The sequence below is a fragment of the Pimephales promelas genome, chromosome 12 (genome assembly GCF_988280905.1).
Source record: "Pimephales promelas chromosome 12, fPimPro1.hap1.1, whole genome shotgun sequence".
Lineage (NCBI taxonomy): Eukaryota > Metazoa > Chordata > Actinopteri > Cypriniformes > Leuciscidae > Pimephales > Pimephales promelas.
In genome coordinates, this window is record NC_142780.1 from 18,410,952 (window position 1) to 18,424,057 (window position 13,106).

Genomic DNA, 13,106 nt, shown 5'->3' on the forward strand with positions numbered 1-13,106 from the left:
TTGATAAACGAGGTTGCACTGATCACCAGAAGTTGATGTTGCTTCTCTGTCTTAATCAAATAACACACGGACACACTCTTTTATGATTCTCCACAACTTTCTTTTATCTCTTCTTCACTCTCTGTTTTACAACACTTACTTTTCATACCACAGCGCCTTCTAGTGGCAACCGCTTACATCTACTGACACATTACAGTTAATCATATACGTATGAGCGATCGTTTCACTTGAAAAGACCATTATTCATCGTCTGGAATCTTTTAAAGCCCTTTGAACAGTTTGCATTGAAACTGTCTTTTGGACCTTGAACCGTTTGGTTACCAGTAAAGTGCACCAGGCTATATGGAGAAAAAATCCTGGATTGTTTTCATCAAAACATGAAAGACAAAGAAAGAAAGACATGGACATCCTGGATGACATGGGGGTGAGTAAATTATCAGCATTTAATTTTATTTATTTTTTTTAAAGTGAATCACTCCTTTAACGAATGAAAAATGCAAGTAGCTAAGTTAGGCAAAGCCTTTCTTTAAAGGGAATTTCGTTTTGAATTAATCAGTTTGATCAGTTGTCATGGGGACATGTAATACTCAATTATTAGGTTCAGGTGTTTCAACCATTTTTACAGTCTGGATTCAACTCTTGACAGCTGCCATTTCATTCAAGATATTTGCTTTTTTAAAAAATATTTTTATATGATTACTTTACAAAAAGACAGCAAACAAAATATCATTCCGGGATTAATTATAATACTTTTTTTATTCAGTGAGAATAAATGCTAGCATTTAAGTCTAGTCTACTAGCTACATGTGAAGGGAAATAAACTGCTGTACCCAAAATAACCACACGATGTCACTATTACGGCAACCATTTTACAGTGCATTCAAAAAACATTCAAGTCCATTTTCTTTACATTGTTTTACATGCAGCCTTATGCTAAAATGCTTAAATTTAAATAATAATAATAATAATAATAATAATAATAATAATAATAATAATAAAAGTAAAAAGGTTGATCTGTGATAACTTTGAAAATGTAAATTTATTCAAAAGAGTAAAAAAAAAATCTTTTGTTGATAGGACACAAAATTCAGCTCATCTCTGATCTCTGAATCATCTGTGAAATGTTTCTACACTTTAACTGGAGTCCACATTTGGCAAATTAAACTGATTAGACATAATTTTAAAAGAAACATACCTGTCTATAAACAGACTGAAAGCTGAAAATGCAAAGAAAAATAAGCCACGATGAGGTCTAATGAGCTACCCAGGCCATATGTGGTCTTCAGATTGTTTTCCTTTTCAATGAAGCCTCTAGGGGGCATCGGATATTATCACATTAATCTGAACTCACTGCCATAACATTATTGGTATCATAATAGCCTTAAGATTTATTTTTGTTAATTTGCTAATGCTATAACTGTGTTTACCTCTGTTTACCACATAGCCTAATAATGGTATGGTTAGTTACACACATGACCCAGTTTTCAAAAGTTGACTGACAAGTTACCAAGACATGTCAAAACAGGTCTCAGTGTAAACAACTGTAGGCCTAATGAAACTTGTGATGTTCAATATATTGAATCACTCTCAACCACCATCTACCAGGGTTATGACAGCAAACACACTACTTTGTCTGCTTTGGTCTGGCTAAAAACAAAACAAACAAAAAAACTGGGCAAATTTCAAAACTGGATGCAAAAACTGGGCAAAGAGCACTGAGTCTGACTACACTAGAAAAAGAGACAAATACAAAATGATCTACATGACTTAGCAATATTTTACGTCACAAATGTCATTAAAAACTGTCATCCGCAGTCACACAAACACAATAGGACAGGAAATTAACATAGAAACTTGCAAAAATGCAAGTTCCTCATACACCAAAATGATTATAATGTTTAAATGTTTATGGGATTCTCAAAATATCAGCTATATCTCATTTCAGTTTGTTCAGTTTTCTTAATGTAATGATGACTCATGGGAAATATCTAATGAATAGACCATTTCACAAGATGTAAACAACACTGGTCCAGAAGCACTTCCTGTTTCAGTTTGTAACTGTTTTCTTTATTTTACATGTAAAGAAAACATCTTAAAGATGTTTGTTTAACTTTTTGATTCAGTTTTAAATGTTCTGTTGGTTGTATTTTATCCCAGCTTTTATGTAGTGTTAAAAAACTGAAACAGGAAGTGCTTCTGGACCAGTGTTGTTTACATCTTGTGAAATGGTCTATACTGATGATATCAGATCGCATGACAGTGCAATCATACTGTATTTCTACACAATAATGATCACCACATGTTCGGAAAAAGGAACTGAAATGCATGTGGTTATTTTTGGGTGTAAACCAGAACGTCTTACGAATAGGTCTACCAGAGAACGGTCAAATTTCACTATAACTTTCCAAGAAAATGGTCTATTGTAAGTTCACTAAAGTCATTGGCGTGGATCACATGTATTAAAATGTGCTTTGGCAGTTTATGGATGCGTAAAAAAAAAAAAAAATCTTAATGTTTTCTCCGTTTTCTACACACAGATTCTTCTGTTGTTCAAGAAGATGATGATATCCTTTAGAGTAGTTAGAAGAAAACTACACTGCAGTACATTACAAAGACATACAAAAATACCCCCTTGTTCTTCTCTGTCATCATTTCTGTTCTTGGGGATATTCCACTCCTGAGAAGTGAAAATATTTATGCCTAAAAATCCCAACAACGGTCTTTCCCAATGACCAATTCACCCTGTAAGTGCTATGTATATTACACAGGAATAAGGTACTTCCCCCAAAATATTTGAGGCAAACTTGCTTATGTAACATGGGAAAAGAATCTTTCATGACCCCATCTCACAGGAAACTACGAAAACGTCAAATCATTATTCCTCATTTGACGGGCGATTAAAAAAAACAAAATGTATTCTTTCATAAACATTTACTTGACGTTTTTAGTTTAACAGAAGTAGCAGATCATTATCTTTCACTTCAGTGTGAAGATAGGAATTTGGTACATTAAAATAGCACTGTGTTCCTTCACATGTAAGTCTCTAAACCCACTTTAGAGACCACTAAAGACATTTAAAAAAAAACAAAACACATGTCATTGTTAAGAAACTGATATGACTTCCTGTCATGAGAACACAAATGATATCATGTTCATCTACAGATCCGCTGATGCAGGGAGGTGATGAAATTCAGACACATCTCAGAACTTTTACTCCCAACTACAGCAGCCTTTATATAAAAAAATAAAATAAATGCATGGTTCATACGTGAATGCATCCAATACAGTTGACATTTTCATGGTTGCAATATGTATTATCCATTGAAATTGACAAGTGGAAATGAACAGTTCTATCATCAAGCAAATAGGCACAGTATCGGCCAAAATGCCAAATATTGTTTCGGAACATTATTCCAAGACACTTACAGAAAAAAATGAATATAACATTGGAAGAGCAATAATCAACAGTATAGTCATTTTACTGAATTAGAAGTGTAAATGAGTTGGCCAGCATTCCTTAATAAGAGCATAATGTTTTACTTCATTATCTAGTTAAATGGAGAATTTACCAGAATGCATGTACAAAAGCCTTTGTAGGACCCTTTGTCTTCCAATATTTCAGGAATTATGGGATTCAGAGCATCCAGTAGTCAATTATTGTTTTTATTGTATTTATGTATCATAATCCTGTGTCTTTATTGTTGGTTGAATGTCATTCATTGGTTGAAGTGAACCTTGTACCTCTTGGACAGAAGCATTACCGTTTACTCCACTAGAGTCCCAAAGCGAAACCTCATTACGGTCTGTTTTACAAGCACTGAACTTTATCAAAGTCAGTGCGCGTCGCCGAAACTCTTTAGAGAAACAGAGATAAATAACAGGATTGACAATGCAATGGAGAAGCCCAAAAATGGCCGTTATTTTGATAGCTGTCCACTGGCTCCCTTCACACTCATCTGCCCCTGCTGAAGGGGCGCTAATCATTGGCTGAGCCGTGTTAACGATGAAGGTAATGTTGTAGGGTGTCCAGCAAACGAAGAAAGCCAGCACAAGGACTGCAGTTACAGCTGTACTCCGACCCTTCTTCTTCTGGCATTTGGAGTTGTGCCGTAGCTTCAGCAGGACGAAGAAACAACAGAACAGCAGCACGAGTAGAACAAAGCTCACGATATGTGGAAAACGAGAGGCAAGACGCCAGGAATCAGGTGTATAAAAGTGAATACATGTACCCCTTACGTGCTTCAGAAAGATCCAATCAGGGATTGAAAGGATCAAGCAAACGATCCATATAAGCAGGCAGCAACCATAAACCAACCACCGTTTTTCACAGGAAAACATCTGTACTCCAGGGATGATGGACAGGTAGCAGTTAACACTGATGCAGGTCAATGTGAAGATACCACAGTAGAAATTGATCTGAAGAGATTTTATCAGAGAATAGTTATTCTAACCGAAATACAAGCAAAATATTAAGGGAAAAAAACACTAAACTGTTGGCCACATCAAACAACTTGGATTCAGCAGACAATTTAAAAAGAATGATATGAAATATAGTAAATATATGTATATATAATATATATAATATATATATCACCATGACATTTGTGACTTTATGCCCCCCAAAATATCAAAATGGATAAAAACATGCTTATTATAGAAGAGGTGTATTCAAGTTAAGTATACATTTTTAATGTATTTACGAATGAAATAATAGTGCATAAAATAATAGATAATTAGCTCACGTCATAGCATGTCACTGTTAAAAATAAGCTCACATTACATAAAACTTTATTTGTTCTAAAAAACAACAGAATGGGATCTTCAGATCCCATCAGAAGATATCCATTTTGTCTGATAGGTCTAAAGCCTGTCATTCCAATCCATTCTATGCTAACGTGAATTTCAGAGTCTCATTCTCAACTGTTCAAACTATATCTGATAATCGAAGCCGTTTATACAATAAAATGGCATTCCATGCAGTGATGTCTACAGACTTATCAGAGCGATCTAGAAGCCTACAGTAACTCACCTTGAACAGAGCACCAGCAAGTTTGCAGAGCCCTGTGCCCATGTTCCATCCCTTAACCGCATCTACAGCCCAGAGAGGCAGTGTAAGCAGCAGGAGAGTGTCTGATACAGTCAGATGAAAGATGAAAATGTCCATCACACTCAGGTTCAGCCTCTTACGCCAGAGTATTACCAGCACCAGTCCGTTTCCCAGCAGCCCACATAAGAGCCCCACAGTGTAAAGCAGGGGAATGAAGACCGCCAAGGCACCAGAAACTGTGCTGGACGCGCAGATCACCTCCTTGTACTCATAATCGTCATAGTCGAAGGTTTTGTTATCCTTAAACAGTCCGTGCAAGTCTACCTCCATGTTTGACTAAAAAAAAAAAAAAAAACAGACTTAGCCAGGGTCAATGACAAACTGTAGAATGTCTGACTGCAGCTTTATGAGTGGACTTGTAAAGAGTGGTGAGTGTTAAATATGTAGTCACATGCTGGGTTTTCACATGATGTTGCAACAATAGCGAAATGGAAAGTAAAAAGAGTGGGAACAGCTGTCTGGCTGCAGTGTTGAGAAAACATATGAGATGAATATGCGCGCGCGCACACACAAAAAATAAACCGAAACCGAGCAGCTGATCAGCCGAGTTTGATAATGCGTTTGTGGTTTTTAAGTTTGCAAAAACTTTTAGCTGCTCTCAATCTGTTAAATTCAGAGAACTAAGTTAGCCTACACTTTTTTGTTGTTGAATGCGGTTGTCAACGATCAAATTACAGCTATAGGCTTTAGGCTACAACAAAGGTTTGAACCGAAAGTGACAGAATCATAAAACTGTGTAATTATATATAGGCTACAAGGGCTGAGATCAACTTACAGGTGTTGCCATGTTCTTGATTCTCTTTGTCTCCTTTTCTTCCTTTCTATGCAGTCCGCATTTTCTTTAGTTTTACGTAATCCATCTGCTGAGAATCGAATGTTTGCTCATTGCAAATATTACTTGGTTAGTTACCGTGCACGCGCAGCAGTGTGAAATAGGAGGAGGAATAGGTAAAGAATAAAGATGAGCCAGCCCTTGTTGTTTTCTTCTTACGTATTGACTCATCTCTTCATAGCCTGCTTAATTCATCCGCATAGCTATCTAGTTCCCTCCTACACCCTATCACGTGCACTCTTGCCCCTCTCCCCAACTGGTTAAAGATATCCCACTTTGTAATCGACTCGTTAGCGTTTTGGTTTGCCACCCCAAATCTTCTTTCGCCACCACGCGGCAGCTAACCGTAGCCTACTACGGCATTTCGCAGAGTCAGACTCTACGTGGAGTAATGGACAGGATCAGTCATATTCAATTTGAACTGAACTGGCTTCTACGCCTACAGAAATTTGATATGCGTATATAGGACAGGAGGATTCTTTTTTCTCAAGCTTTTATTCAATATTTTTCAATGCCATTATTATTCCAAAACTCTGTCGACACAGCGAGCAAAGGAGATTTGATGTGTGCATACAGTAGCCTCAAGGGCCCTAGGCTGCCACACTATGCTGCCACAAAAGGTTTAATGATAGGCTATCTAATAAATCCAGTGGCCTCAAGCACTTTGATGAACTTTAATGAGTTTAAGACCAACCCTAATCACACCTTAACACCAAGCTAATCAAAATCTTCAAATATAGAAAGTTAGGCTACTCTTCAAAGTTTACAAGTGACAAATGTCACTAGGCTATTTCAAAATGCAACATTCCCGCCTTAGCTGGTGCACGAAGGGCTGCCGACATAGTTTGTGCTTGCTGTTTATTTTTTATTAGAATTTTCAAAATGACAAAATTCATTATCAAGGTGTTGAAACATTTCTTTTACACTTATTTTCACATTTTTGTAAGCATAACTTGAAACACAACAACAACAACAACAACAAGAGGCCTATTCTAATAAAGAAAAATACATTTTTAAAATAAAGGGCATCACAAACATGTTAAATTAATTTAGCAGAAATACAGATATTTGGGCTTTTTAAAAAACTTTACAGACTCTAAATACATTTTAATGCAGCCATGGACAACATGGAGTTAGGCTGGATGAATATAACATTGCCCTACTAACAAAAACAAATCGATAGGCCATGTTTTTCTTTTGAAAAGTCATATTCATTTTTATGAAGTAAGACATAAGAAAAATTCAAGACTAGGTTGCAGTTCATTTTAACCATAGATTTTAACAGAAATGGAGACATCAAAAAATGTAAGAACAGGGAACTGTCTGTTCCAAATGGAAGGGCAAATGTGTATCTTTATCAATTTGTCATGGAAACTAGAATGTATAAACCTTAATCAAACAATTTAATAATCGATCAAAAATCAATTCATTCCTCTTATGATATTCGCTTTGACCAAATTTTGGACCAGCGGGTAGTACCGTAAATGGATGCATGATTATTTAGCTGCGAGCGCCATCTTCTGGCGAGACGCTGGAATTTATTCGGCATGACTTTTTATTATTATGTGTAGTGTAACAGTAACACTAACTGTTGTGTTTACTAAATCGAATAGAGAATTTTCTACACTCGTATTTAAACATTTCCCAATGCAAAAGATATTGAAGCACCAGGTTTTGCTTTAAATTGTTCAATTATGCTCTTAAAGGGTTAGTTCACCCAAAAATGAAAATTCTGTCAGTATTTAATCACCCTCATGTTGTTCCAAACCTCTATGTGTTTATTTGTTCTGCTGTACACAAAGGAAGATATTTGGAAGAATGTTTTAATCAAACAGATCTCATTCCCCATTGACTACCATAGTAGGATAGTATGGTAGTCAATGGGGAATGCGACCTGTTTGATTAAAACATTCTTCCAAATATCTTCCTTTGTGTTCAGCAGAACAAATGAACACATAGAGGTTTGGAACAACATAAATACTGACAGAATTTTCATTTTTGGGTGAACTAACCCTTTAATACAACAATAAGAGGGAATCTGTGCACTGTAAAAAAAATATTTTCAAGATTTGTTATCACAACATATTTTCTTTTGTCAAATATAATTTTTTAACTTTATAATAATTTATTTAGTTGAGATAACTTATTATTTTGAGTTTCTGATGATTAAATTAATCTACTTCATTGTATTAACTCACTTTTTCCAGTTCAATCAACTTAAAATTTTAAGGCAACCCAGGTTACTTACTTTTTTAAGTTAAACCAACAATATTTTTTTACAGTGTAGTAATCACAAATTTTTTTCTTTTGTCAAATCAACTTAAATAATTTATTTAGTTCAGATAACATATAATTTTGAGTTTCTGATGATTAAATCATTCTCCTTCATTGTATTAACTCACTTTTTCCAGTTCAATCAACTTAAAATTTTAAGGCAACCAGGTTACTTACTTTTTTAAGTTAAACCGTCAATATTTATTTACAGTGTAGAAGAGAACAATTTAGTTTCCAGTATCCAGGGTTTCTGTGACAACCCAGAATCATATAAAATAAGATCGATAAAAGCATGATCTGTGAGGGGAGCGGCTACTGGACTTAATAAAAGAAGACATAGTAAAGTCTGTAAGCCAGTAGGCCTAATCTAAGCTAGGCTAGTGGTGGGTACGTCAAACAGACTTATAGCACGCACGGAGATGAAAAAGGTATGTATGGACTTATCTAACTCTGGGGGGTAAGGTGAATAGGCTAAAGTCCCAAAAAGTCGGAGTGTTCCTATGCTTAAAGGTGCGTGCTCATCTCCGTGCGTGCTATAAGTCTGTTTGACGTACCCACCACTAGCCTAGCACAAAGAGTGGATGTGAATGGTTGCAGCTTTCATAATAATCCAAATGAGTGGCAAAATAACGCAAACGTTTTCCTATTTACATGTTGTGATTTGTATAGTCACAGAATGTACAAATAACAAAGTCAAATGAGACACAGACATCTTTTAACCGTATAAAACCTGGGAACTATTCTCTGAAGGCGAAGCACTGCTACTTTGGCGGAGTAATAACCGCATCACCTGAGACACGCCCATAGACACTAGACCTCACCTTGGATCATAGATATATACACTAGACCTCACCTGGGGGTTCTAAGCATGCGTCAAAACCGCCGCCATCTTGGAACAGGGGTCTTGTCATAGGAAGTAGCTAGGTAACGCTGCTATCTCTGCCTTTACTTCGAATTCATTGATGGTGGCGGACTTTTGTGCAGCGTATGATGTTCACGGATGAAATCTGAACTAGGAAGAATGTTTTTAAAAAAAAAAATTTAAAAAAAATTCTTTCTGGAATCAATGATAAATACATGTCTGACCATTGGAACAAACAAAAAAACAAGAAAAATCGCATTCATGATGATTTATGGTGATTTTATTTGCGTTAGACCTGTCTACTACATTGACGCTGATGCATTAAAGTGGGTGGGCTACCTCCCCTGTTTCAAGATGGCGGCTCTATTGACGCATTCGTTCCAATGAACTGCCGTATCCAAGGTGAGGTCTAGTGTATCTATGACCTTGGATACGGCAGTTCATTGGAACGAATGCGTCAATAGAGCCGCCATCTTGAAACAGGGGAGCCCCTCCACTTTAATGCATCAGCGTCTATGTAGTAGACAGGTCTAACGGAAATAAAATCACCATAAATCATCATGAATGCGATTTTTCTTGTTTTTTTGGTTTGTTCCAACGGTCAGACATGTATTTATCATTAATTCCAGAAAGAAATTATTATTTAAAAAAAAAAAAACAAACATTCTTCCTAGTTCAGATTTCATCCGTGAACATCATACGCTGCACAAAAGCCCGCCACGAAGTAAAGGATAGCAGCGTTACCTAGCTACTTCCTATGACAAGACCCCTGTTCCAAGATGGCGGCGGTTTTGACGCATGCTTAGAACCCCCAGGTGAGGTCTAGTATATGTCTATGAGACACGCCGTCGTGAGGAGCGGAGAGTTCGCTCAGTGTTTGGGTAACAGAGTCAGCAATTTATAAATAGTAAAAGCGTAGTTTACAGTCATGGGTTTTCGCTCTATTGTAAATAGCTGCGACTGTAAACAGGGGAGGTAATACCATGTTTCACAGAATTCCAACTAAAAACGCTGACTGGATGAAGAAATGGCTAACTTACTTACTCTGGATATTGATCCAAACACAACTAAATAGATTATCAAGGGACATTATGTTTGCTCGGTACATTTCAATGAGGACGACTATTTTGAAAAAATGGAATTTGCCACACGGACCATAATGTGCTGAAGGATACGGCCATCCCATCTATAGCACAGACAGGACAAGTGGATCACCTGCGGCTGAGGTAAGTGTTTTTAGATGACCTACTGTAACAGTGCCTTTAGTCAGATCTAATGTAACGTTAGTGACACTATTATATGATTAGGGTATGAATATGTTTTTATCTTGATGCGGTGCGGACGCGCTTGGAAAAAAACGAGCACGTTCACCGCGTTGAACTTGCACCCTGCGCGCGGCGCGCCTAGTAACGTTAGCTGCTAGCCTAAATTTGAAATAACCATGGAAACAACGAACTTGAGCGTGCAAAAGGGTACGAAAGGCTGTGAGTTCATTGTGCAAAAACAATTTGTGCTATTACTTTCCCCTTATTCTATCCTATAGTAATGCAATTATACTGTATATTATATACTGTTGAATACATTTGGTTCAGCTAATAAATTGCATTTAAAATATATTGATTCCTGTAATAATAATGATTTATTCATGTTCTGTGATATTTATAAATCTGGGTGCGTTTTTTGGTTGGAAATCAATGAAACATGGTACTGTATTAGCTGGTCTCCCCTGTTTATTGTCACAGCTCATAAAGCAAACACCCATGATAAACTATGCTTTTCTATCTAACGTTAATAATTGCTGACTCTTTATTCCAACACTGAGCGAACTCTCTGCTCCTCGTCACGGTGCGTCTCAGGTGATGGTTATCACTCTGCCCAAGTAGCAGTGCTTCGCCTTTAGAAAATATAGTATTTATACGGTTAAAAGATGTCTGTGTCTCACATGGCCTTGATATTTGCACACTCTGTGACTATACAAACCACAACATGTAAATAGGAAAACGTTTGCGTTATTTTGTCACTTATTTGGATTAGTATGAAAGCTGCAACCATTCACATCCAGTCTTTGTGCTAAGCTAGGCTAGCGGTGGGTGCGTCAAACAGACTTATAGCACGCACGGAGATGAAAAAGGTATGCATGGACTCTGGGGAATAAGGTGAATAGGCTAAAGTCCCAAAAAGTCGGAGTGTTCCTTTAAGTGATTTTCTCGAGAGATCTTTACTAAACACAGTAGCCATAACAATCTTTATCATGCATAAACTTGTAAGCATCTTTTCGGCTGATGGATTACCCCTCTCTTGGTTGACATAATTTCCACTGAAACGGAAGAGCTAAGAGCTTTAAGAGCTAAAAAAGTCAAGAGTTGTTCACAGCTCGGTAAAGCCACAGTTTCCTCCTTATCTCTAACAGTTTCTCCTCCGAATCTCCTCTATGTTGCTTTAAAATATAGCATTCTATTCAAATAAAAATAGATCCGATATGTTTTCTGGTCAGTGCCGCTTCTGCCGACTGGTTTTCACTCGGTGCTATCGTGACTGGAGCAGACTGTGTGCACGCTGTGGTGGTTCGCATGACAATAAGGTGAAACCAGATATTTTACCCCCACAGCATATTTATATTTTGTCCTCTAATCCCTATATAGTGCACTATGAGACATTCGCCATATAGAAAATAGTAATTGTGTGAACAATTACAGATTTTAGCCAAAGGTTTAGCATATTGCAACACATTCTCACCCCAAAGCGTCACCTTTGACCATGCTTCAATATTTGACGTTTTAGGCGCCCTTTAAAGCATCAGTTAAAGCAAAGCGTCAGTTAGAGGACGCGGTTAGGTTTAGGTCTGGGGTGGGGGTAGGGTACACGCGATCCTAGGGCGTCATCTAACTCAGGGGTTCCCAACTTTTCCATGACAAGGCCCCCCAAATACCACTAGGTTCTGGCCAAGGCCCCCCTTTTCCATGATATGTTATTGAACCCATCGACAATACTACGGCAAATGTAGAAATAAATAAATAAAACATCTAGGACTAGGTGAGCATCCATTAACCTTTATTGGTGTTGAAATAATAACATTTGTATGTCAAATATTCACATATCTTCATATCTTGTACAGTAATTTCAACATTCAATATTGTATCTGTGTGTCAGTGAATGGAAAAAGAGAGAGATCTTAACAAGATGGTGTGTGTGTGTGTGTGTGTTTACAGGGGTTTCATGTCAGATACCTGTGTGTGTGTTTACAGGGGTTTCATGTCAGATACCTGTGTGTGTGTTTACAGGGGCTTCACGTCAGATACCTGTGTGTGTGTTTACAGGGGTTTCACGTCAGATACCTGTGTGTGTGTGTGTGTTTACAGGGGTCTCACGTCAGATACCTGTGTGTGTGTTTACAGGGGTTTCACGTCAGATACCTGTGTGTGTGTTTACAGGGGTTTCACGTCAGATACCTGTGTGTGTGTGTTTACAGGGGTTTCATGTCAGATACCTGTGTGTGTGTTTACAGGGGCTTCACGTCAGATACCTGTGTGTGTGTTTACAGGGGTTTCATGTCAGATACCTGTGTGTGTGTTTACAGGGGCTTCACGTCAGATACCTGTGTGTGTGTTTACAGGGGTTTCACGTCAGATACCTGTGTGTGTGTGTGTGTTTACAGGGGCTTCATGTCAGATACCTGTGTGTGTGTGTGTGTGTGTTTACAGGGGTTTCATGTCAGATACCTGTGTGTGTGTTTACAGGGGTTTCATGTCAGATACCTGTGTGTGTGTTTACAGGGGCTTCACGTCAGATACCTGTGTGTGTGTTTACAGGGGTTTCACGTCAGATACCTGTGTGTGTGTGTGTGTTTACAGGGGTCTCACGTCAGATACCTGTGTGTGTGTTTACAGGGGTTTCATGTCAGATACCTGTGTGTGTGTGTGTGTGTTTACAGGGGTCTCACGTCAGATACCTGTGTGTGTGTTTACAGGGGTCTCACGTCAGATACCTGTGTGTGTGTGTGTGTGTGTGTGTTTACAGGGGTCTCATGTCAG

The 13,106-nt window shown here is 37.7% G+C and overlaps 2 protein-coding genes across 2 annotated transcripts in view; one reads left to right on the forward strand and one right to left on the reverse strand.

Annotated features, from left to right (window-relative positions):
• Positions 1-2,916: 2,916 nt before the first annotated feature.
• Positions 2,917-6,152, reverse strand: cxcr3.3 (chemokine (C-X-C motif) receptor 3, tandem duplicate 3). The gene is made up of 3 exons (XM_039679792.2): positions 5,883-6,152; positions 5,030-5,383; positions 2,917-4,416 (listed from the first exon to the last, which is right to left on the reverse strand). Exons 1-3 carry the CDS (start codon positions 5,892-5,894, stop codon positions 3,673-3,675), a joined length of 1,110 nt encoding a protein of 369 aa, XP_039535726.1. The 5' UTR covers positions 5,895-6,152; the 3' UTR covers positions 2,917-3,672.
• A 3,689-nt stretch (positions 6,153-9,841) lies between these two features.
• Positions 9,842-13,106, forward strand: part of cnfn (cornifelin) — a 30,034-nt gene continuing 26,769 nt past the window's right edge. The window contains exon 1 of the mRNA XM_089117609.1: positions 9,842-10,301. The gene's annotated coding sequence lies outside the window, so the exon portion shown is untranslated. The remainder of the gene's footprint in view (positions 10,302-13,106) is intronic.

Excerpts from the sequence above, each read along its gene's own strand:
- cxcr3.3 (XM_039679792.2), bottom strand. Across the intron at positions 4,417-5,029 it reads TTGCTGGTGCTCTGTTCAAG|ATCAATTTCTACTGTGGTAT; the intron begins GTGAGTTACTGT and ends AAATCTCTTCAG.